Source organism: Coffea eugenioides, chromosome 1, assembly GCF_003713205.1.
Source record: "Coffea eugenioides isolate CCC68of chromosome 1, Ceug_1.0, whole genome shotgun sequence".
Taxonomy (NCBI): Eukaryota; Viridiplantae; Streptophyta; class Magnoliopsida; order Gentianales; family Rubiaceae; genus Coffea; species Coffea eugenioides.
In genome coordinates, this window is record NC_040035.1 from 29,162,934 (window position 1) to 29,189,608 (window position 26,675).

General features: G+C 34.9%; 1 protein-coding gene across 1 annotated transcript; it reads left to right on the forward strand.

Moving 5' to 3' along the window:
• Window positions 1–24,688, forward strand: LOC113769999 (receptor-like protein kinase 2). The gene is made up of 7 exons (XM_027314348.1): window positions 1–30; window positions 363–397; window positions 486–829; window positions 8,078–8,578; window positions 23,464–23,542; window positions 23,635–23,767; window positions 24,320–24,688. Exons 1-7 carry the CDS (start codon window positions 1–3, stop codon window positions 24,686–24,688), a joined length of 1,491 nt encoding a protein of 496 aa, XP_027170149.1.
• Window positions 24,689–26,675: the final 1,987 nt, after the last annotated feature.

Genomic DNA, 26,675 nt, shown 5'->3' on the forward strand with positions numbered 1-26,675 from the left:
ATGGTAGTTATGGGAATGATAGAAATGAAGGCAATTAAATTTCTATAAACTTATTATGATTTTGACAGTTAAAACATGCTCACCAAGAAAATGATCATGAAAGGGGTATCAATAATATGTCTTGATGATTTTGCTGCCATAGTTATGTCAATGGTTGTAAATGCAGTAGGCTAGGTTTTGAAGAGGAGCAACCAAGGGAAGGGGAAGGTTATGGTTTTAGGGCCAATCTAGGGATTTCATTAAATTTGTATGATGGCATCATTATAATCTTAACAGTCAACAGCAACGGACTAACGGGAGGGATGTATCTGTTGTACATCTTTCAGTTTGAGGGACTTTTTTGTAGTTTGGCTAAATTTTAGGGAGTAAATGATAATTTGGTTAAACCTCAGGGGAGGTAAATGTAATTAACCCTAAAGAATAATTACAAAGTAGAATAATCAAAGCAACTCCTGATTTTCACTACTTTTACCTCAAATTGGTAGAATAATTACATCGAAGGACTTGATTACACTTGATGCAAGAAGTAATCACATAAATGGTCCAATTCCAAGCACAGTTGGCAACTGTACCAAGCTAGAATACCTTTTGCTAAATGATAATGCTCTATCTGGTTCAATTCCATCAAATTTAGGAAGATGTACCCAACTCAAAGAACTTTTGCTAAATGATAATGCTTTATCTGGTTCAATTCTATCAGACTTAGGAAAACTGTCATCCTTGGAGCAGTGGGATGTATCTCACAACAAACTCACTGGAACTCTTCCTGAAAGTCTTGGGCAGCTTTCCAAACTTGAAAAGTTTCGTATTTACAACAATTTAATGGAAGGTATTGTAAGTGAGAGTCACCTAGACAGACAATCTGATAGCTTTAAGGTTTCTTGATGCATCTGGTAACCCCTTGACCTTAAAAGTAAGTGCAAGTTGGATTCCTCGTGTCCAACTTGAAACACTTGGATTGGGTTCGTGGAAGCTGCGTTCCCAATTTCCTACATGGGTCCAATCTCAAAAAATCCTTCGGGATTTGAACTTGTCCTTCGCAAGAATTTCAAATACTATTCCACCTTGGTTATTCAACTCATCATTGAAATTCGTAGACCTTTCTCACAATCAACTCCATGGTAAAGAGTTCAAATATCTCTGAAATTGTTAAAGGTTTATATGTGCATTATAGTCAAATATATTCAATGGCCCACTATCACAATTAATTTTTCATTCTTTGAAGTATTTAGCTGTGTTTTGAAACTCGGACCGAGCAACGACTCGGCAGAGTTTAGGGGTCAGAGGTCAATGGGTTCGACCGGTTAAGCTTGGGGGGTCGAACCGGATGACGTCATAAATATATATTTTAATTATATAAAATAAAATAAATAGAATAAATATGTACTCATAGTGATTTCAATCTTTCCATATATGTTCTATATATTAAGGTGCCAAATTAATGAAAAAGTATACAAATACTTTGATGAAACTTTTTTAAGTAAGATATAATAACATTAATGAGTCTCTAATTCCATAAGATGATGAATCCAGAATGAAAATATGAATCATTGTAAAAATGCAAAAAGTAAGGTTGCAAATGAGTAATAAAAGAATTCTATGTGTGGTAATTATGATTATTTAAAATATTGAGGGGTCAAAGTATAATATGAGAAAAGTTGTTTAACTTATAAAGGATTCTTCTTGTTTCTTCCTCTCGTTGCTTCTTCTTTGCCAGTCCGCCGTCAAAGCTTTCTGCGTTCCAGTCCCGCATCACAGTGTCCAGGTCATGTGTTTGGTTTGTGCCTTTTTTTTTCCTTTTTCTAATGGTTTCTTTTTATTTCTTTTAAACTCTCTTCCTCTTCTCTTTCTCTTATATTCCCTTTTGCCATTTTTATTTTAGATCTTTTCACCATTTCTCATGTGACATTTCTAGATCTCTTCTTCTTTTCTTCTAATCCTTTCATACATGTTTTCTTTTATTTTTTGTTTGATTTTGGATTTGTTAAAAATTTGACCAAATTTTAAGCTTTTAGAGTTGTTGTGTTGCTGTTAGTCATTTAGGAAAATATAAAAAGATCCAAGAAAAAAAATTAAAATTCAACAAAAATAGATAATAGCAAAAAACCGGGGTTTTTTGGGTTTTACCGGTTCACGATCAAACCGGTTTTTTGACCGGTTTTGACCGAGTTTTCTTTCATCCAGTTTTGTATACTAATTCGGACCGGAGAACTAGTTGGTTCCCGGTTCAATCGGTCGAACCAGCCGATCCAGTCCGAGTTTAAAAACAGAGGTATTTAGACCTTTCCTATAATTTGTTTTCAGGAGGTATTTCTCAATTTTTGTGTGAAGTGAAGAATGAAACACAAGATCTTAGATATCTGGATCTTGGGGAATTCTCTATTAGGAGAAATTCCTGACTATTGGATGAATTATCCATACTTGGAACACATCAACCTAAATAGCAATAATTTCACTCGAAGCATTCCAAGGTCATTGTTTCATTTGGAAGATCTAGAGTATTTAGGCTTGGGTAATAACAGTCTCACTGGTCCGATAACCTTTGACTTGGTAAATCATGAATAATTTTGCTTCAAGTAAGTTCGGGATTCGGAACCCTACAGGAGACTTGTGGAGCCATTTGATGTTTGATCCTATGGGTAAAAATAAGATAGACCTCAAACGTGACTTTGTGTACTGTTGGCGATGTAAATTGCAGTTGTGCGAAAATATATTCGGTCATGCTACAATCCCAAATTTTTCATTAACACATATGTACTAAATGTGTAGGGGTGTGCCAAGCAGTTCCGTTTTTTGTGATGTGCTTAAACGTTATTGGACAATTTGTGGTCGTCCTTGCACGTGACAATTGCACGTGTTTGTGGAAAAACAAAATTTCTGAATGAGAATGTTGTTATTATATTTTTTAAAAGAATGCTACATTTTTTTATTTCTTATTCTTATTATAATAACTATTTGCCTTCACGTTCGTTGTATCCTATTAGACCGCTTTAGTATTTGTCTTTTGCCATTTCCCAGATGTATTGGGACTTGATTGTGGTCATTGTAATAATTCAGTTCGGTTGACCATAAGGACAATTGTATTACAATTTTGCCCTCCCATTGCATTTTTCTTGCCGATGACAAGAAATTGGTTTTGGTTTTACCGTTTTCTTCATCTTCTTCGTGCTCATGTCAAGAGGTAAAATTCTACTTACCCTTGGGTTGTATTTGTAATATAACATAATTCCATTACTGTTGACGGCTATTGAAAGGAGTTTCTTGATTTGACTGTAGCACTTTCTTTGCTCTGTCCAACCCACCGCTGCCGGTATTGTTGCCCGGATTTTCTGCTTACGCTAATGGTTAGTGATGTGTTTACTCTTTGCATTCCTTTTTTGTATAATTGTTTATAGCACGACATCCTATCTTCTCTCTTACATGACTGTCTTTGGTAGTTGCTTTGCTCTGTTCTTATTTTCTCTTTTATTGCTCTGTTCCTTCGAAGCCTCTTCTTGGTTTTGCTCTTCTTGATACAGATTGGTCTAGGGTGAGCTTTTGCTTTTACTGAACTATCTCATCTATAATGTTGTTTATTCCAATATGTTTTTTGGTCAGTCATTCGTGGACTAACTCAGCTTTACTTACTTTGTTTATGGGTGTTTTGTATTTTGCCGTTGCATTAAGGTAAGCCTATTTTAAATTTCCTGTCTTCTTTGATTCTTTATTCTACCTTTCATTTATCCATTATTTGTTCTTATTTGTGTTTTGCCTTTTCCCCCTGTTTTCCCTTTACATTTTGCATGAGCTTTCTTCGTCTGTGGTTGCTGTAAGGAACTTTCTTTCTTTGTCACTAGACGCTTGCAAATTGGACTGTTCTGTGAGCCACCGAATGTTTTGCTTGCATGCAACCCACTCAAAAGAGTGACAATAATTGTGCTTTTTCTTCAATGGTTGGGCCTATTTCTCTTTTCCACCTTGCCTAACCTTTTAAACTATACCTGCTCCTTTGACTTTGCCGTCGATTTTCCTTCTTGTTCGTATGGTGTTAGGAGCTGTTTTTCTTCTCAGAAGGTGATGGGATTTGGTGGATGACGGGCTCAAGAAGGTAAGGGGCTAGTAATCTTCTTTCTTGGTTACTCTTTCCATTTTTCTCTTTTTCCTTCATCTCCCTTTTCCCTCCTGCCTCCCTCGAGTAATAATAGTTAGTTTCTTCTATTTTTTTGCCTTTTTTTCCCTAATCTTTTTTTTCCTTTGCTAAAAGCAACAAATCATTTTCTCCTCTCCTCTACGTCTCTGTTTGTTATGTTCTCATATTTTTTCCTATTAAGAAAAATTCATTTTTTTGGGCTTTGTAATCACTGAATCTCCACTATACTTAATTTTCTGACATGCTTCATTTTTCTCCCATTTTTTAAGGATTTAGCTTGCATGTTTCATCAATAAATATTTTCATCATTTTTATCTGGACTCGGAGTAATAGCTACATTTTTTGTCCATTTTTTCCTTTTGTTAGGTGGGAAAAGATGATGAAGATTGGAGATGAATTGATGATGATTTTGATGGAGGTTTCGACATTCATCCATGGTTCTAGATGTTTAACTGGAAACATTAACCTTTACCCACCATGTGTGTGTGTGTGTGTGTGTTTTTTTACAGTTCCCTTTTTCTTTCCAAAATTCACTTTCTTCTTGTTGCGATTGCAGGTGTGAAGAGTTGGCATTCTCACCAATCGGCATATACTTCAAAGGTAAGGCTTTAATATTTTGCTAAGTAATTATGCAAGGAAAATTGTGTTAAGTTGACCAGAGTAGTTGTCGGGTTCTTAGATTAAAAAATTTGTAGGATCTTCATGTCATGGTAGTTTGAATTCTATTTCTCTTTCTTAGTTTTTTGTACTAGAATTTCTTCTTAACTTTTGTGTGAAAGAACTGCTTTTGATGGCTTACTTGAAGAAAGTAGGAGTAATTGAAATTGATATTGTAAATCTGAGGAGTGGATGATGCCATAGAGCTGACACTGCAACCAGAGGGACTTACAACATGCTGTTATGGCTTCCACTTGAAATCTGGAGGTGGAAGAACTACAATTGGACCGCAAACAACAAAATTCAGGGTTGGACGACCACACCATGTGTATGTATGGAACATAAAAATGGGAGGTATGTAAGTGCCACCAAATTTTGATGGTTTACACAATAAATTGGTTATTACTTTATTTTATAATTAGAATATTTTGTTACAGTATTGCGATCCAACAAGTTGTGCTGACATATTTCTTGCTCAAGTAGACTTCACATAAAGGGCAATCTTCAGCACCTGAATTCAAGTATTTGTAGTGATGTGAAGCTAGGGCTGCAAAGAAAAGAAAGGAATCATCGCGTTCTTCTTACTCTAACATCACGCCAACTCTCAATAACCAATACAAGTTAGGGCATAATTGCATTGATCCACCGCGCATAGCGCGGAGACCACCTCCTAGTATATAGAAAATGTTATAATTTTTAACAGTCTTTAGTGGATTCACCAGTGTTTTGAAGCTATGATTATTAGATTCCACCTAATGGTTATTATTATCTATTTGATGACAATAGGAAATGACATTTGCAGCCCCTCCTCTCGATGTAAATGAAAGAAAAAGTCAAATATTAATGCATATCAAACTGTAAACTTGAAATGAACATCTTTATTGGGAGAAGTTCCGTTTTTTGATCCAGTATTAGGCCCAACTGTTCTTATCAAAATAAATTTGGTCTCCAAAATTTCTCTTTTTTTTTCCAAATTTAGGACAATAGACAATAATTCAATAATTCTCACGGTCAAAATCAATTTACCTTTAACCAACAGTTTTTACTTTGCATTTTTTTGGTCCCAACTATTTAGATTTTGAATTGTTATAGTTTCTTAAGTTTATGCCTAAAGTTATAGTTGAACTTTCTATACCTTGTTAGTGATATTTATTTGGTTATTTGATGACATTATTTTCAATAAGTTATTTATCACTTTTGTTTTTTCTAATCATGATTAACTGGTTATTAATTGTGATCTTAAGGTATTAAGTTTGCAATAAGAATTGGAATTTAACACTAGTTCAAGGAAGTGATAACTCTAGGGAGTGCACTCATGAGAGTAAAGATGCACCTTTGTGGTTTTAGTGATTTGATTCATGTAATTTCATAGAAAAATAATCTTGTAGTTAATTTCATAACCACGATAGTAGGTATGGTTTAATTACAAGTATAGTTGATTCGCTATGAGAGTAGATTTCACAAATATTAGGAAATTACGGCATAAAGATAATAGCATTCAATTAACCAGTAACTTCACTTACAAGAGAAGAAATTCCATATCTCTAGGAGCTTTATATTGTTATTTTTATTACTTTTATTTCATGTTTTTAGTGTAGATTTAATATCTAGCATTTATGGTAATCTAAATAATAAAGAAGTTTGAAACCCATCGGTAATTAATAATCTTCCCTGTGGGTTTGACCTTTAATACCCTATGCTCAATCTCGATTCATATACTTGTGAAAAATCGCGTGTGGGGTATTTAGGATTTTTAAAATGTAAAACTTGACTGTGGAATGAGCTAATTATAGTATGTATACCCCGCACTCATCTATGTACATGTAAACCTTTAACAATTTCATAGCACCTGAAATTCCCATAGAGGACAAATCCAAATAACAAAGTTTCTTTTATGACTTAAGCCATGTAGGAAATTAAGAGCCTAGCTTCCACGGACCCAAACCAAATCCTTTAAAGGCATAAGGATTCCAACTTGCCCTTACTTTTAAGGTCAAGAGTTTTAGATGCATAAAAATGCTTTAAACTTGTCAGATTGTTAAGTAAACTGTCACTCACAAAGCCTGCTATGAAATTATCGTTAATAAAAAGGTATTCAAGTTAGGAAAACTGCCCAAGACTTTAAGGAAGGATTCCAGTGAGTTTGTCTGTACTTATAAACAAGTGCTCTAAGGATGACAGATTTCCAAAATTTGATGGAATTGAACTAGATAGAGCATTATCACATTGCAAAAGATATTTTAGATTGGTATAGTTGCCAACAGTGCTTGGAATTGGATCACTGAAGTAATTACTACATGTATCAAATGTAATGAAGTCCTTTCAATGTGAATAACTCACTTGGTAAAGAGAAGCTAAGGTTCTTATGAGATAGATCAAGATATTGAAGGTTGGAAATGTTAGCAATAGAGCTTGCCATATAACCTTGAAAGTCATTGGAGCCAAGATCAAGTGAAATTAGGATAGTTAAAAGTGGATAATAGGCTTGAGAGAGAGCAGATAAGGTATTATTATATAGATCCAAAGATGTAAGGGATCTCCTAGACATGCAATGGTTGGCTGGTCTCTCTAATTTGGAGCACCTAGACATGAGTGGCATGGTCTAGCGTCTAATTGGCTAGAGGTGATTAACATGATCCCTTCTTTGGTAGAGATACATTTGTCCTTTTGTCAACTTGATTTAAGTTCTCATTTTGGGAGAGATACATTTGTCTTCCATGCCAACTTCTCTTCTCTTACTGTCCTAGATCTTTCTAGAAATTTTCTTGGACACCTCATCCCTAGATGGATTTTTAGTCTTATTGCCCTTGCTCCTCTTGATTTAAGTTGGACCTCGCTTGAAGGCACAACGCCCAGAGGTCCTTGGAACTTGACTTCCAATCTTCAATATCTTGATCTATCTGGTAACTATCTTAGCTCCTCTTTACCAAGTGAAGTATTCACATTGACGGACTTGATTACACTTGCTGCAAGTGGTAATCATTTAAATGGTCAAATTCCAAGCACAGTTGGCAACTGTACCAAGCTAGAATACCTTTGGCTAGATGATAATGCTTTATCTGGTTCAATTCCATCAAATTTAGGAAGATGTACCAAGCTAAAATACCTTTGCCTAAGTCATAATGCTCTATCTGGTTCAATTCCATCAAATTTAATGCTCTGTCTAGTTCAATTCCATCAAATTTAATGCTCTATCTGGTTCAATTCCATCAAATTTAGGAAGATGCACCAAGCTAAAAAACCTTTGGCTAAATGATAATGCTCTATCTGGTTCAATTCCATCAAATTTAGGAAAACTGTCATCCTTGGAGCACTGGGATGTACCTCATAACAAACTCATTGGAACTCTTCCTGAAAGTCTTTGGCAGCTTTCCAAACTTGAAGTGCTTCGTATTGACAACAATTTAATAGAAGGCATTGTGAGTGAGAGTCACCTAGACAATCTGACAGCTTTAACTTATTTTGATGCATCTGGAAACTCCTTGACCTTAAGAGTAAGTGCAAATTGGATTCCTCGTGTCCAATTTGAAACACTTGGATTCGGTTCGTGGAAGTTGGGTCTCCAATTTCCTACATGGATCCAGTCTCAAAAATTCCTTTGGAATTTGAACTTGTCCTTTATAGGAATTTCAGATACTGTTTCACCTTGGTTATTCAACTCGTCATTGCAATATATAGACCTTTCTTACAATCAACTCTGTGGTAAGAGTTCAAAGATCTCTGAAATTGTTAAAGTTTTATATATAGTCAAATGGCCTACTCACCTGGATATTTCTAATAATTTAATGGAAGGTACTATTCCCTCTTGTTTATTCAACTCATCATTGGGATCTATAGACCTTTCTCATAATCAATTTTATGGTAAGAGTTCAAATATCTCTAAAACTGTTAAAGTTTTATATACACACTATAGTCAAACATATTCAATGGCATACTCACATTGACATTTTTAATAATTTAATGGAAGACACTATTCCCTCTTGGCTATTCAACCATCACAGCACACCGTGGACCTTTCTCACAATCAATTTTATGGTAAGAGTTCGAATATTTCTAAAACTGTTAAAGGTTTATATATACTCTATAGTCAAACATATTCAATTGCATACACCCTTAATTAATTTATCATTCATTGACATATTTAGACCTTAATTTTCAACTATTTGTTTTCAGGAGGTATTTCTCACTTTTTGTGTGAAGTGAAAAATGAAATTAAGATCTTCGGTATCTGGATCTTGGAGAGAATTCTCTATCAGGAGAAATTCTTGATTGTTGGACGAATTACCCAAACTTGTATCACATCATGAACAACAATAACTTCACTAGAAGCATTCCAAGATCATTGTTTTATTTGGAAGATCTAGAGTCTTTAGACTTGGGTAATAACAGCTATGTTTTCAGACTCAGACTGAGTATCGACTTAGTCGAGCTCAGGGGTTAGGGGTCAATGGGTTCAATCAGGGTTGAGCCGAATGATTTCATAAATAAAAATTATTTAAAAATTAAAATATAGTATGTAAAATAACTAAGAGCATGTTTGTGAGGACCCGAAAATTTTCTTATTTTATCTTATATTACTGGCTTATTTAAATATTTATTCATCCGTTTTCTCCGAATAATTTATTTCAACCATTTTAAACCCATTTACATGGAACCATGCCCTACTTATATTTTTAAAACGTCTTAATTTTTGGAAGCTCGTTTGATAAGAAATAGCGAATACACGTTTTGAGGCAATATTCGATCTGTGAGTGCAATGATCTTGGAGATATGAGGACTCATGCGTTATTTTTAAAATAGTTATTTTTATGATTAATTACCCTAGTATTAGTTACTTATGTTATCGTTACAAGAATTTCTTTTAAGTTTCGCTTTATCGCGCGCGAATTGGAAGTTCGCATTTTTCGCGTCAAATCGACCCAATGGAGATTTAAGAAATTTATCTTAGACTACTAAGAGTGAATAATTATAATGTTAAAGGAAGTACATTAGAGGTTTAGTGCACAAGTGAAACGAACCTGAGAGAAAACGGACACGAAACGCGCGCATGCGAGTACTATTCGTAGTTGACTTTTGCTCAAAATTTTAACCACAAAACCCTCAAGCTTCTCCAAGAAGCTTCACTCATCAGCTCACACTCTCTCTCCTCTCACCAAGGCTGGCCGAAAATCCTCAAGGAAGAAGAAGAAAAGCTCTTCACAATTTCACTTCAAGTCTTGCTCCAAATCCTTCACAAATCACCATCCAACCTCAAAATCATTTGGGAATTCACTTAAGCTAGAAGAAAGACCTCATCTTGCCGGTTTTCTTAGGAGTTTTTGGGACAAAAATTTCTGGTTTCCCTTAGAAGCTAGGAGGTAACCATCCAACCTTTCATTCTTGGTTTTAATGGGTTTTACTTTTAGCTTTGAAGCTTGTAGCTTCATTATTGTTGTTGTTACTTGGGTTGGAATGGTTGATGTGGGCTCTATGAATTTCCACCTTGGTTGTATGGGCTGATATGATAATATAAAGCTTGATTTGAGTTGTTTAAGTGTTGGTTAGGATGATTATGGATATAGAATCGAAGGAAAGTTGAAGGAAAATTTCATAGGAAAGCTGACCGAAATCTGTCCTCTTTGTGTCGTGCATTTAGTTCGAATTTTTGACGGTCAAATGACTTTGAAACTGATGTATATATGTTGTGTATGGTGTATAGAAAGTTTCTACCAAAAATCATTTGGATTGGTTGGATAAAAATTGAATTTTGGCAAGAGCAAATCTGGAAAATTCGTGTAGCAGTGGTCCACTGGCAGTGTTCTTTGAACGAACATATCTCTCTGTTTGGAAGTCGGAATTGAGTGCCGTTAGTGGCATTCAAAACTAGACATCTGTAGTTTTCTAACAGTGTAAAATGTACCTTCTAATTCAAACTGAGTCATCTGTAGTGATTGATCAAAGTCGGCTGCCCTGTTCTGTGAGCCTATCCGAGAGGAAGGTAGAAGCTGCATTTTGTGGCTCTATTTTCTCTCACTTATGAATTGATTTTGAAAACGGTCTGTTCTGATTAAATGTACCCTTATGATTATCATTTCCAATGCCACCAACCATTCTCAATTCCAAGTTGTATGGAGTGAGATATGGCTCAATTTCCAAACTGCGACAAAACTAGAAAACCCTTCTTTTGGGCTAGCCGACTGGTTTGGTTGTTAGTGAGGTGTTTTATTTTGAAATTTTGATGTCAACCAACTACCAATTGTTTATGAAATGTTTCTTGGAGCTTGGTTTCACAAATGAACCAAAATGGGACTGATTTTATAGGGTAAAGTGTTTGAAAAGGAAAAGAAAGCAAGAGGGCAGATTTGCTTTGCAAAATTTCTTGAACTTTGGTAGTTTTGTTAACTACCTTCCCATACGAGTTTTTACATGAAATTTGATAGAGGATTAGTCCTCATATGGAACCTAAATTGTACCAAATTTGGTATTATTCTAAGACCATTTCGATACCCAAATGATGTCCCAAAATATACTTACAAATCTGGAAAATTCACTGTTTCATAGTGAAAATTTACCAACCTTGAGCTGCTATATTTTGGCACTCAAAACTCTGAATTTAGTTCCGTTTGTTGTGTTTGAAACCTTGTTTAGAAATCTTATTGTAGTATGAATTTCAGAGACTAGTTCACTTTCTGTGAATTTTTCCGAATTTCCAAAGTTTACCGACAAATATGATCGAAACTGTCTTGTATGCTCAAGTTCGCCACTTTGAGCTGAAATTTGAATGCCTTCCGTTTAGAATCTTGGAAAGGTATCTTCTAGGAACTTTTAGTATTTTAAACCAAGATTCCAATGTATAAATTTTTCCAATTTTGGACCTATTGAGTGCAAGTTCTAATTTTTCTAAGTTGACGTGTAAAAACTGAAATTTTCCGAATCGATGGGAAATGAGTTTTTGGAGACTCTTCCCTATCCTTTGATATTGATTGACCATTTTAAACTTGATTTCATGAAGGAAATCAGTTTTTCTTTGTGTTATTAAACCCCACTTTTCAGTCTCGATTTACGAGAAATTAAGGCTCTCTTTTATGATATTTCTTAGTATTGTTCAAGTGTACAATCTTCCTTGTTAATAAAGGGTTTATAAGCAATAGTGTGTGATCGTAAATTATTATTTGCTTAGGCGCTCAAGGGGACCTTCAAGAGGATCTTGAAACGGATGCCTAACGACTTACTTGCTCGTTCACTCACTCTTATCTTGACTCGGTGAGTGTCAAGTATGTGAAAAATTGTTACGTTCTTAAGTGTTATTATTGATTGAGTATTTTGAATATGCCAAGTTGAGTGTGTACTTTATCGCACTCGTTCTCATTTAAGTGAAGTGAAATTGAATTGCTTGAAGTGAATTGTCAAGTGTATTAAGTGAAGTGTTGAAATGGTTAAATATGTTATGATTGCATATGTCGTTGGAGTGAATTTCCTTGACTCCTAGTAATAATGTTGGGAAACGCCCAAATCTCATCGGCTGACCTTGTGACTTGAGCCGGCATTGGCTTGGTCGAGAAGCTTGGTGAGCCATGAGAAAAGTGTATAAACTTGATCTATTAGAGAGATCTCGCTTGGTATACTCGAGTAGCATCGCCTTATATAAAAGAAGTGCGGGCCCGGAGCAGGGGGAGTAACGGTGAACGGGGAAAGTGTAAGTGAAGTTCTACAGTTATAACCTACCCGATTGACGGATTGTCAACTCGTGGAGATTCTGGATCGAGCAAGTGGAAAATAGCTCTTGAGAGCTCCTGTATCCTTATTAAGTGTGTTTTATTGTTAAATTGTGAATTACTTCAATGTTACAGCCTTCATTCTTGTTCAAGTGTTATTGTTATTTGAACTACGTGTTTTGCATGTTTTCTTGGCCTCACGAGCATCCGCTCACCCCGTTAGATTTGTTTTCCTTAACAGGAGCTGAAATGGAAGGAGTTATGGAAAAGCCTACTTGATGGCTCTTTTGGCTAGAATTTTGGAATGTATTTGTCTAGAAATCTTTTGGGAAGTTGTATATTTTGGAAAGTGGATGTATTTCAAACTTGTGATGTAAGATCGAATGTTTATGTATAGAAATGACTTCATACCTTTATTCTGATTTTATTGTTAGTATTGTATCTTTAAGTTTGTACTAGAATTGTATTGAGTTCTAGCGAAAGCTGGACAGGCGTCCCGCCGATACCCTTTGGTTCGCCTTAGGGAGAAGTGGGGGCGTCACAATGTTAATATTAATAAAGGTATATTCATATATATTTGATGTTTCAAATATATTTAACAAGAAAATACAAAGAAATTAGAACGATCAAGAAGCAATTTATATTATTTAATGAACATTAACAAGTTTAGAATTAAAATTATGAACTTGATTGAAAAATAACATCAAATTTTAGGATTGGCGTTGCTGGAGGGTATGCAACTCTCTCTGGAGAACAGATTCCACTACTTGCAAGTTGAAATTGATTCTCAAGTATTGCTAAATATGGTGCTTGGCAACGGGAAAGTGCCTTGGAAGCTATGGAAGATTGTCTCACGCATCAAAACTCTAGCATTTGGTTGGCAGTATACCTTTGCTCACATCTATAGAGAAGCAAATATAGTTGCAAATGCCCTTACGAATCTTGCAAGCTCCACGCATTGTTGTAAAAGGTTTTCTGCCTCTCAAATTCCAAAGCATATAAAAGGGTTAGCCTGCCTAGACAGGATATAGACGCCTTATGTACGCCTGAATTAGGGTTGCTTAGAGCTCATTGTGTCACTGGCAGAATGTCAGCCTCATCTGATGTACGCTTATGGGATTTTGAATAAAATTTGGAGTGGCACCCACTCCCGTATACGGGGTTAGCAAAAAAAAAAAAAAATAGAGAACCCATAAAAGTACGTCATATTGATTCCTACCTTCATTAATTATTTCAACCACAATTTTTAACTAAAACCATTTGAAACATAACATATGTCCACAAGTATTGCAATAATTTACAAATTGCAAATAATCGATAATTCTACGCTTACACAGTTAAGACAGTAACATAATCATTATGTTACATGCATCATTGTCTCGTTGTCCATCAAAAATAACGAGACTCCTATACCTAAATCATAAAATTCAGATCTAGTTCTAATTGGAGCCAAAGAATTTCACACTCAACAACTTTATAATAAAAAGTCAAAAATTAAAAACAAAATTAAGCATCTCTACCTAGCAAACCACCATTGCCATGACTGGTTGTAATACCTTCGCACACTAATGCATTAAAGTTTTAAGAATTCAGCAACAACATGCTTAATGTTGATTTTAATCGAAATCGAAAGTCACATATGTAACTACATCTACTTAAAGCCAATTTCTAATATTTTTTGTAATGTTTGGAGGAAAATTTTGAGGCTAGTATCCATATACTCGAAAACAAAGTACAAAGTAGTCTTCTAGTTCTTATGAACTTGATTAAACATCAACCTGTTCCTAAAAATTCCTAAACTGTATAAAATTCTTCAATTAATAAATCACTCAAAAAACTTAAAAAGGTTTTTAAAACCTGTCAAGAAAATATAAAGCTAACCACTCAATGAATATATTGTCTCCACCAAAGAGTTCCGACATTTTCTTTCTAGGAAAAATTCAAATAACCACTCAAATACCAATGACTACAATATTTAATATGCCCAAAATGGTTGAAGAAATTTGAGTTTCAAAACTCAAAAACAAATTCCTAATTTTATAAAGAAAGAATTAACATGTTAGAATCTTTATATATATGGGACTTTTTGTCTGTTACCTTTTCACATGTATAATTAAAAAAAAAGTATATACAGTCATGAATCATCAACTAAAAAGGTTTCTTGCAAACATGATTGCTTTTGCACCTTGAATAAAGTAAGGCAACTTGTTCCAGCTAAAAGTTGTTTATTCGTGCCAAATCAAATGGATTAAAGGGATAGTAAATTTAAAACTCATGGATATAGCCCAAGTATAACAAACATAGCAAAAACAAGATGATATTCTACCATCCTACCTGACCTCTCGCTATTTATAGTTTTCCATAAATCCCTTCTCTAATTCCAATTCCATTTATCAAAGTAAGTGACAAATCAAAGAGACATTTTTGAATAAAGACATATCAAAAACTTCAAATAACATGATGGATCTCTTTTTGGATTTGTGCGAAAGAGGTCGAGAGAAAGTTTGGTAATTGGCAATTAATATTAAAAAGAAGATGATGGAGGAGGAGGACGAGCAACTGCGAACGTTGAAAGGAAGAGAAATTTAAAAAAAAAAATCCATATGGATTAGGTATTCTTGGAGCTATCTTTCATAAACTTTATTGTAACGATATATAAGAAAAGTATTATTATAGTTGTTTGTTGAGGCGTTTTTAAAATTTTAAATATTCTTGGGGTATTTTTTTATTATTAAATAAAAATCACCCACCACGACCGCCACCACCCTTTCCCTCCTTCTCTCTTCTCCCTCTCTCTCTTCCTCCTTCTTCCTTCCTCCTCCCTCCCCGCTCCTTCCCTCCCCTCCCTTAACCCTTGGATCAAAACTTGGATAGACTCGATTTTCAAAAACTCGATGGTCTATATTGTATCACACCACTTGGCGAGATGGTATAGTACAATTTAGGTCATTGAATTATTGAAAATCTGGTTTATCCAAGTGTGACCCTCACCCAGACCCCTCACTCTTCTACAATGAGATGCATCAGTCGCTACCGGCCCCTATCTGATGAGATATGGTTGCTATCGAAGGTCGTGACCTCTCTATAAGAGAGGGAGAAGGTTTTGCAAGTGAGGAAGAAGGGAGAGAAGAGGAGGGAAGGCGAAGGGAGGAGAAAGAAGGAGGGATGACGAAGAGAAAGAGAGAGAGGAAGGAGAGAGGAGGGAGAGGGTGGTAATTGTGTTGGATGGTAGCGGATAGTGGTAGGAATTATTTTATTCTTTTTTTTTGTTGTATTTGAGAATGTATGTATGAATTGGAGATTATTTTCCACTCTAGATTACTAGTTTTACCGAATAGTGCACACCTATCACATCAAAACCTCAAATCCTAAATCAGAAAAAAGACTAACTTTTCAGTGTAACTAGTTTTTCAGCCCTGATGCCATGCGTCAGGTAGTTGAGACTTATTATTTTGCTATTATGTTTGTGTGTTTTTTTTCTTTGTTACATATAGTAATCATGTGTGTGAGTGTGTGTTTTTCCTAATTGCACAGGTAAACATGACCTTGAAATCGGGTTATCTAACATCTTAATATAGCATTAATCAATAAGTAATGCTTAAAATTAGGCAAAACTAAAAGGACCCTCTAACCATTCTAAGAATTCAAAAAACAACTGGGCAGCCGCTTGCAGCAGAGTGCAAGGTTCCCTTGAACTCTATTTGTGTGGCTGTAATTGGTGCAAGGTTCCATCCAAGAGCCCCACGCGAACGGAAGTGAATTTCACTGAAGCTCAAAAGTTGGAACCGAGCTTACAAGATCTGGTAAAGGATACTGTGTGACAGCCTTCATAAAATATGAAATGTTAGGCATGTTTCATTTCTGCATAAAAGTTGCAGCAGTATTGTAATCACATATACTTAATCATAAGCAAGGAACAAACTTCCTTGTAGAGTTAGTCGATCCATGTGCAGCTCATAAGAGCAAAATTGTTCCCAAAAAAAAAAAAAAAAAACTGTGAAAGCAAGAAACTATCATTGCATTTCCAAATATCAAAACAATTGAAGCATGTTTTACAACAAGATAAAGGATCATTCTCCTTGTCTACAAGTATGATCTTTTCTTTGCAATGTGAGTAGGGAAGGCCTGCAACGTGTTTAGTCCCTTCAATATATCATATTTGCAATTGCTGCACAAAGGCAATCAAGAGCTTGAATCTCACACTGCAAATCCCATCTCCAAAATTTTTCTTTTGACCAGTAAATTACATTTGAAAGTGTCTTATCCTCTAATCATGACTATATTAAATTCCAATTCAACACATCATCTTTTAGCTACTAATTAGAATCCACCACAGAAAAAGAGGAAGTAACAAAACTTCCAACAAAACAATGTAAAATTCTTCTATTTCAATAACATTCTTTTCTAAATTTCCCAAAACATTTTGAGAAAAAAACTATAGGAAATCTCTCCATACAACCTGGATAAAGCAAGTAAGAGAAAACCTACTGTGCAGTTATATAAGTTCTCAAAAAGGCCCAGTTTGTATTTGAAACATTGGTTGTAGAGCATTGAATCATCTCTAATGTCCTAAATCCTTTGACTTCTTTCTTAAATCCAAACAAGATCAAAAGTTCATCTTCTTTTCTCTTCTAAGCTAAGTACTATGCTAAAAGCTAAAAATAATATGCAAACTTAGTTGGTTTAATGATTTTTTTTTCCAAATTTGCAATAGCTTGAACTAAATATATCATATTTCTTCAACAGTATCGAGGGCATATCATTATAAAGCTGGGCAATCATAAAATATAGAATAGTAGATGGATATTGCTATGTACTTTCCAATCTTGCTAGCACAAATGCTTTCCTGAATGCAAAGGCCATGTTTTTTCTACTTTGGTTTTTATTCAGATATGAAAGCTCTCAACTTACACAATGTCCATGCTTTTTCAACTCTTAATACCATAAGAGACAGAAGAGGAAAAGAGAACGCAGAGCTATCCTAAGTGATAGCTTATCATTGTTGAAGTTCAATGATCAACTAACTTGAAAAACTCCAGCAACATTATAACAACAGAAAAGTCAAAATGTGCCTAATAACTCCGCAATTGCTGTAATTTAAAACAATTATGAAGTTGCGACTGAGCTCATGTTGGTACTGAACTTGACTGGTATAAGTTCACTTAATTTTCATAGATGAGGATTGCATCAGATGTATAGCAGTCGACTCTAATGAAATCATATGACCGTTTAACTAATTGTTCTACTCATGCATGGATCTTTGAAGCACAACTCTCACAAAAGCCGTCATGATGAACTGATAGTCACCAATAATTTTGCAATCCTATTATTTATATTAAAAAACGGAGTGAATTTAATAATTGAAAAATCATACAATTACACCATACCTTCCTTTGAATTTTAAACTTTATCAACATACCAAAATAAAGTTGGGAATGTAACGCCCCGAGGCAGAAGAAAAGGGAAAAATTTCTGGTGAATAGTGTTTTGTGGGGAATCCGGCCAGAAGCCGTGCAAATTCCTTATATTTTTCTTAAAATTCCCTTTTCTCTGACAAATACCACTTTATAATGGCCCTACTACTCAATCACCCCACAATAAGTGCCAATGAACCTAGAAAGTAGGGTTTCACGCTTCGGTTTCTAGTTTAGAGCAAAATTAGGATTTTCGCGATTTTTCGCCGGATGAATTTTCGGTACAAAGTAAGGATTAAATTTGGAGAGTAAAAGTGACTTTTAAGTGAGAGCAAGAAAACAATTCCATCTTCTTGATTTGCTTCAACTAAGTGAGGAATTCCAATTCCAAACCGATTAAAGGGTAGGTTGTGAGTTGGGAAGCTTGAGGAACCAAGAAATTTCAAAGGGAGTGAACTATCACTCATCCAAGCCTTGCTTTTGAGGTATAAACATCTGATCATGATCCTTGTTGCTTTAAATCTTGCTTTAAGATGTTTTTTTTAGCTTAAGTTTTGGCTTGATTTCATGATTATGCAAGTGGGTGTGATGAATATGGGATGAATAAGCAAGTTAGCGTTTCATGGTTTTCTGCCTAAACTTGCTGTATGATTGCACATGTTGTAAATAAGGTTATAAAAGGGGCTTTGGTAGTGATTAGAACAAGAAAATTGAGAAAGTTCCATTAAATACCAAAAATTCCAGAATCTGGAAAATTTGCCCCATCATTCTGTCCGGTTTTGTAGCCCTATGTTAGAGGCGGAATTGGCCTTAGGTCAAAGAATGAAAGTTGTAGATAATAGTATTTTATAGGTTTCTACAAAACTTCAGCTCAATCGGAGCAACGTAGGTCGTGAAAAGTCCAAAATACCCTTACTATTTTAAGTTTTTCCCCAGCAGTCCGTTTCGTCAGTTTGTCCAGTTTATCACGTTTTTTCACTAGGATCCGTACTGATTTAGCTTTTTACCAAAACATGAAAGTTTTAGTATTCTGACTTAGCTTTTAAATGCCTCTAAGAACACCTGAATTGGACTTTTATAACCTGAGATATGACCATTAAAATGCAATGTGGTTAAATAGCCGACGAGTTAGATTTTGGTTCTGTAATTTGAGGATTTGACTAAGTTGCATTAGAAACTGGACTAGGTGACCTTCATGAACATTGTAGCCCTGTGTCTTAGCTTCGAAATGGCATAGGGTGTACCTTAATCCGATAAGCGTAGCCTCGGATATGTTATTTCCGCATTCACACGTCAAATCTGTCTTTTGCTAGATTGAATTTCTGCACTTGTTATTATTGTGATTCTTATTCTTATGATATTATGAGCCTATGGAACGGATTTTGACCTGAATTATGATATGCGTGACTTTGGGTTGTGGCTGAGGAAAAATAATGAAGCCTAAATGGCTGGAAAATTAGGTAAACACAAAGGGCATGCTGCCCGAATTTACGCTCGAGAACTAGAAAACTATACTTGTAACTTGTGTAAAGGTTAAGTGATTATCACTTAAACTAGCGAGCACCTTTACTACTTTGTTATCGAGGATTATACGTTAAAAACCTAAACGAACTTGTACCCTTGAGGAAAAGATATAATGGCCAATGTAAACTTGTATTTCTTTGTACTTTCAACTCAAGTGTTGTTTTCCAAGTATATATACTACAAAAACCTTACGATTTGAAAAGCGAGCAAGTGTTTCACGAATGTCTTTCAAATGAATTTCAATTGGTTGATTCTTAATAAACGGAACGTTTAAGTTTCAAATCTTACTCGTGTTTCAAAGTTCTCAAATTGGATTTCTATCGCAGATCTGGACTTCAAACCTGGAGTATAGTTGAACGTGAACACTTGAAGCACTATAATTGGAGTGAGTGATCCCTCGACTGTTCCCAAAGTTACTTTTGAACTAATTCTTGCATTTATTATTCCATTGCATATCATTTGGGTTCGGGTGTGTGCCATGACATAATTTGGCTCCAATGAGTTCCTGGAAAGTCTTGTGCTTAGAACCAATGTCTCCACTATTGTTTACATATTCTTTGGAGCCCGATGGCTTCTTACTTCTGTTTCACGGTTACCTGATCTAAACGAGCATTGTATATTTAAGTACAAGAACTTCACTGGCTCACATGAGCAATAAATGAATATTTGATTACTGCATCATGACATCATATCAATGCTTTATTGTGAAATATACTTGGCTGTTGATTTTACTGGTCACTCGCTGAGCTTCTAGCTCATCCCCTACTATCTTCTTCTCCCCACAGGGATCGAAGTAAAGGAAGAACTTGTTTTTGGATCTTTGTGTGGCTGGATGGCGTACATCTTGTATAATTTAGTTTTGGTTTTGGTTTATGTACTTTTGGGCTTGTATAAATATTTGGAATTGAATCGGATGTAAATCTACATTTTACGCTTAGAACTAGTTTCCGCTCCGCTTATGATATGTTATTTTGGAGAATTGGATGTATTATTTGAGTTGTACCTTGTAATTTACTTGAGGAATGTAGTAAGTGAATAAGTCCCGGCGAGAGCTGGGCAGGCGGTCCGCTAAACCCTTTGGTTCGCCTTAGGGGGAGGTGGGGTCGTTACAGGGAAATTCGCAAAACAATGCGTGAAAAGGCTTAGTATTCAATGCCAAGAGGGAGGATTGGTACCATGGCCACAACCTAGTTGCATGCAAGTGAGGGAAACTATTAAATTTGTTCCAACCTCAGATCTGCCATCCGAGTTGCCCTGCCATGGAATGGGTCCATAACCTCCATGCCTAATTCATGAACCACAACAAAAATAACACTATAGCCTGCATTATGAATTTTGCTATAACAAATTCCTTGAGAGGCGGTTTGGATATAGAATTTTTGTTGGATTAGGAGGGTGAAAGGGAAGATGAAAATTTCTCAAAGGGATAAACTCATTAAGAGGACAGAAGGACAGAGAGGATGGTGAAAGCAAGGGGCGGGCACACAGAGAGGATAACGGAGAATGCAAAGAAGGTAATCGGTTCCAAAGCTGCCAAATAAAACTAAGAAGAAGAATGGAAGCTAAGAAGAAGAAGAAAGCTAAGAGAAAACAAAGGAAATTGCTGACCGCCCACCGCCTACTAACCAGCAGGAATTGCTGACTGCCAAAATTGTGAGCAGAAATTGCTGACTGCCAAAATCGTCCGCGTGAAATTCCAGCAGAACCATTGCCATCGAATGGCAAAAGACCAAAACATCCCTCAAAGTCACAACAATCACAGTATAACCGGTCCATTTTCACTATAGCAATCCCAACTCTAGCTTTTAGTATAGTAAAGATAGACCAAAAGTGTGTAATTCTTTCCAAGCCTGATTTTGACAGCCAAGTCAAAGTCTCTGAGGCTCTAAATTTTTATTGCGGCATTGCTTAACATGCAATTACTTCTTCCAACGAATTTTTATTACCGTCTTCGATCTAATTGTCTAGTGAGCGTAACTTTCAACTCCCTTTGAATCTCTTTTTATTAGAAATTCTAAAATCCGATCGACACTAAATCATGGGAGAATGCCTTTAGAAAGAAATAAATATCAAAAAATTTGAAGAAAAATAAAGCAGTGCCCTAGGAAGTGTTTGAGGAATAACTTTGTTGCTACTACCAAATCACATGCTCTGAAACAAATAGAAGGCTCTTATGCATATCTGTATTGTGATTCAAGCAGTTGTTGAAATTTCAGCAATTGCGGAGATATTATCTAGAAGGGCAGAAAAAAGGAGTCGAAGTATTTTCAGTGAATTAAGAATCCAGCTTAATGCTCGTGAGAGATTAATTTATCTAAAAATTTGTGAGAGATTTAATCACTCTCTATCTTTTTCTTTTTTTTTTCAATCACTATCTATCTTGTTAATCACTAAAGGAAATTTTAGTTTATTTTTTTTTACTCTTTTGGACAATGGATAAAGGCTATAAAAAGTTTCCAGATTTTAAGCATGACGTATTGACGTGGCATAAAATGGTGAACTACATTTTACACTAACGAGAAAGATTTAAAATACATTCCAAACTATAAATATCAATTGAGTTTCTTTTATCGAATTATCAAAGAATATGTCTTTTGCTTTGCCTTGTGCAGATAAGATTCTGACGTTTATCAATCTTTTTCTTTGCATACAATTTCTCTTTGTTTAATACTAACCCCTGTGGACTTGTAGTACTACTAGGAGGGAATCACCGCGCAAGTGCGTGGTGAACAATTTTAAAATTTACATGCCCAATTATACCCTGTTTATATAATGCCTGAAACGTAACTAAGGATCAAGAAATAGAAAGACATGTCATTGAAAAACAACAATATGCATAATAGATATAGATTGTAGAAATACATAGCGATTGTTCATAATACATATAGGACAAAACATATCAAAGTCTAACCATCATCTAATAGCAAAGTAGAATGATTATAATCTCAGTTGTAAATGTTTAAGTTCACTTGTTGATAATAAGAGTGATGAAAGATCCAAAGGGTTCAAGGCTGATCAAGTTTCAAGTGATCAAGTTGTACAAGTCCCAAGTGGTCCGATTACAAGAGATCGTGCAAGTAAACTTATAGATTCACTACAAGCACTTGTTTGCGCAATTCAAGATCGAGTTGGTGATGACACAAGGACTATTGAAGGCTTTCAATTTGAAGAGCTTCCATGTGTCATTTTGCTGGTCGCACATGAAGAGTTAGAAGCAAACTACTTAGATAGTTGTTCTGTTAGTTAGTTCATGTCATTTGATTAGCAGCATTAGTTAGGATTTTAATTGTCTATCTAATTGCTGTTTTAATGGTTTAATTATTTAGTAATATTCGGCCAAATTAGTCTTCAAAGAAGGCCGAATCTTAGTTGGTTTCTTAGCCAAATAAGTGATCACAAATCATATTAGGTTTTCAAGTCATATAAGGCTATAAATAACCTAATTTTTCCATCGTTAATAATCAGATTTTTCTAACAATAAATGTGAGTTTTATCATCTTATTCTTGTCCAAAAGAGCCTTTCTTGAAAAGATTCAAACCGAACTTATCAATCAAGTATACACCATAGTTGTGGCGTTCCTCTACAAACAGTTTTGGTTCGCTCAATTATTAAGTTGTGGGTTAAAAATATTGTTAGTTCATAACTTCGTGATTTAGAGGAGTCAAGAGTTCCGCAAATCAACTTGATTCTTCGTCTAGATCCAAGGATTGGAGGGATACGAGTTCATAATTTCGAGTGGGTTAGTATCAAAAAGTCTCATCCATAGAGTATGAAGTTATTATCTCATAGGCTGCATATCAGATGGATCCAAATCTAGAGGGTCTAATATAGAACATATGCATCTTTCCATGCAAAGTACGTGTGAAATATCGAGTAATATCAACCATATGTTTCAAAAAAAATGAAGAAATATTATAAACTAACAAAGAATCAAAGTGACCACATTCAATAGTAAAACTTTCATTATGCATTATGATTACTTTACTGTTTGACTTCTAAATACTTGATATGTTATATTACTAAAAATTTTCATCATTTTTACAGCTCAATCATTCATTGCAAGGTATTCGTCTAGCATTCTGATGAATCCTCCACTACCAGATGACCTCTCTTTCAGGCAATGGTAAATATAATCTTCTTTTTATTTTTAACCATAAAATATCAATTTATTTCACTAGTAAATTTTCTATTTGTACTCTAAACATAACCATTCAGGTATAGTTTGAACAAGGAAGAAATCAGAAATTTGCTTGATGCTAAAACATACAATGATCCAAACTGTTTACTTCCTCCTCCAAATGAAGAAGATATCAAAACAATTAGCAATTTTCAAGCATCATTTCCAGTGGTAAGTACTATTTGTTATTTAAAAATTTCGCTTAAATATAACTATTTTGTCTCTAGCTTACATTCAAATACCATTCATGCTTGGTTCACTTAGCAAAAGACAACTTGATGCAAGGAACTGTCAAACCTGCATATGGATTCACCAAATATTGGAGTACTGCTTGTGTGAATTGTCACAGAAATGTAAATGCCGACATTGATTAGATCATCCATTATCCTTCATGCAAACAGCAAAGTGAAGTTGAACTCAGGTTAGACCATTAAGTTATACTTCTAAATTAAACATTATTCCTATTTGTCACCATACATTAATCTTAATTCCTTCACTCAATTAAAGGGCTTGCATTTCAATTATTATAACTGGTGCTTTGAGCTCAATACATTGCATTATATCTAGAGAATATGCTGAAAAAATGATTGAGTTCACTCCACTACAACTTAAGCAAGTACAAGAAGATGTAAGTAAAAATTTTCTGTCTTATATTCAACCATAAATACAAATATACATACAAAACAATTCACTAAATCTGACCAAAAAATCTTTTTGGTGCAGGGCTTTGGAATAGACACTGAACTTAATGATAGCTTGAAGAAGTACACAGTGGTCTGTTTTCTAAAAACCTATGAGTCTCCTTTTCAAGGTCAACTCCAAAGAATTAATATTGTCATTAAGGCTTACACTGCAACTAAACTATCACATAATCCACTTCCACTAGCATTTCCAGAAAACATTGAAGTTTCTTCTACACTTGGCACTTCATCAGCAACACATGCAAAAAAATCATCAAAGGATCAAATGTTCACATCAACCACAAAGTTGGTACTTGAAGAAATTGTTGCAGCCATTTCTTACAAAGAAAGCCAGACATCTACAAACAGTGGAGTGAAAAGAAGCCTTGAGTTTCTAGAAAGTGCATCTTAAAATCAAACTTTACCAGTAGACACACCTGCTAAACATGCAACAAAGGCTCCTGAACAGTTTGCCAAAGAAGTTGCAAAATAGTATAGTCCACCTAGCAATATCAAAGACAGTCCAGCAAAGAAAGCTAAAGCTAAGCAAGTCTAATATGGCCTAATTTTTCACTTTTGTTAAATCTTTTGTTAATTACCTCAGTGCTTGCCTCCATTGCTTAGACAATATGTTTTGAATTATATTATGATCCATTATTCTTTTGACTTAAAAAGTAATGGATCCTAATATAACTGTTAATAGTTTAACCAACAATGTTGTAGCTCAATAGGCAATGAAGCTTATTTAAGCCTCCTAATATGTAACTGTGACTAGCATTGTAGTATGTATTCTACTAAGACGTGAATGACTTAGTTTACGTAATGTATGGTTGTGATTTGTATATTATTTACCTCTTGAACTTATAAATACATTATGATCTTTTAGCAAATTATCCTCATTGTTACAGCAAATCCAAAAAATTAAAAAAAAACTCAATAAAAAGCAAACTTTTTTGTCCATAATTTAGTTGGTCATATCAGTGGGTAGGCCAGTGCGTAGCACAGCCAGACCCATGCTAGTAATGTAATATGTTCTATTACCGGCATTGGTAATAAGTTTTCCAGTCCACTGCATAGCTGCACCCTAACCCAAAAGCTGTTGACCACCACCATAAACTTTAAGGCTTGGCGGGGTGGGAAGGGAGGTTTAAACCTTCCCTCCCACCACTAGCCACTATATGTGCCTGCCACTATAAGTGGCTCCCAAAATCCATATGAGTGTGTTGTACACCTGTTTGGTTTGATGATGCTTCAATCCTCGTCAGTCCTCCCATTTGTTTAGTTGGACCCTTCTCTTAGAATAGATTAGAATAGGAGTAGGAGCAGACGTAGGATAGATATATGCCAATTGTTGGAAAAAAAAAAGCTGCACCTCTTGCCCACCGGGTCTTTCGCTCCGCCATTGACAGTAACTCTCGATACTGAAGCACTGTCTGATAAAATAATACAAAACAATAATGACTGTGTCAAAGTAATACAACCTTCTTAATTCTTTACTGAGTCAGAGCAAAACAATCGTTTCTTTTATCAATCAATAACAACGGCACTAATTCTACACTATCCTATATCAGAGGAAAGCCCTATTGGGTTGTAAAAGATCCTCTATTACAACTTTTCCTGTTATATTTTTGTTACACTATCCATCTAAATGATATGTGTCCCATGTAATAATATGTAACAATCCAAGTTTTTTAAAATCTCCCCATTCAAGAGATACTTTTGTCACTTTAAGAAGTTGTATAACAAAGTGTGACATGGAAAAGTGTAATACAAGACCTCAAACCAAACAAATGAGGCATAAGAAAGGCTTGAAAAGAGATGAATAAGAGACAGAAGAAGTAATAAGATATAATTATGTATGACAAAGTCCAGATCATGGCTACGAATAAAATATGCACATATTCTGCACGTAAAGACTTTAAATCAAATACTTCTCCACTTTGGTGAAGTTTCTTTCTTTACTAGAAAATTTGAGATTTTGAGCGTCTTGGTCCTTTGTCTTTGCTGGAAAATTTGAGGTCTCGGTCCGTTGTCTATACGACATCAAATTAGTCATTGATGTCATTAGGCTGGAGTATTAACTTATGCACCTTTTCCTAAATACTAATATGCAACTAAATCACACTTCTTGAACTTTAAAATAACAACAATAATTATTCAGTCCCTTATTAAAAGGTTTTGATAGTGAATGTAACTATTTTCAAACGTTCCATTGAACAAATATATAAAGAATTTGATGAAATAAGAAAAACTTAAGCAAAAAATAAGTTTATATAACTTACTGTTAGTGTATGAATGTTTTTAGGGTTAAAAACAAAAAAGCCCCATGTGGTATACTTAATATACAGAAAAGCCCCTCGTGCTTTCAAAACATACAAAACGACACCTCATGTTTTGAA

Coding starts and splice junctions, on each gene's coding strand:
- LOC113769999 (XM_027314348.1), top strand. CDS start 1: ATGGTAGTTATGGGAATGATAGAAATGAAG. Junction 830..8,077: donor TTACAACAATTTAATGGAAG/GTATTGTAAGTG, acceptor CATCAAATTTAG/GAAAACTGTCATCCTTGGAG. Junction 23,768..24,319: donor TTCAAGCATCATTTCCAGTG/GTAAGTACTATT, acceptor TTTTTGGTGCAG/GGCTTTGGAATAGACACTGA.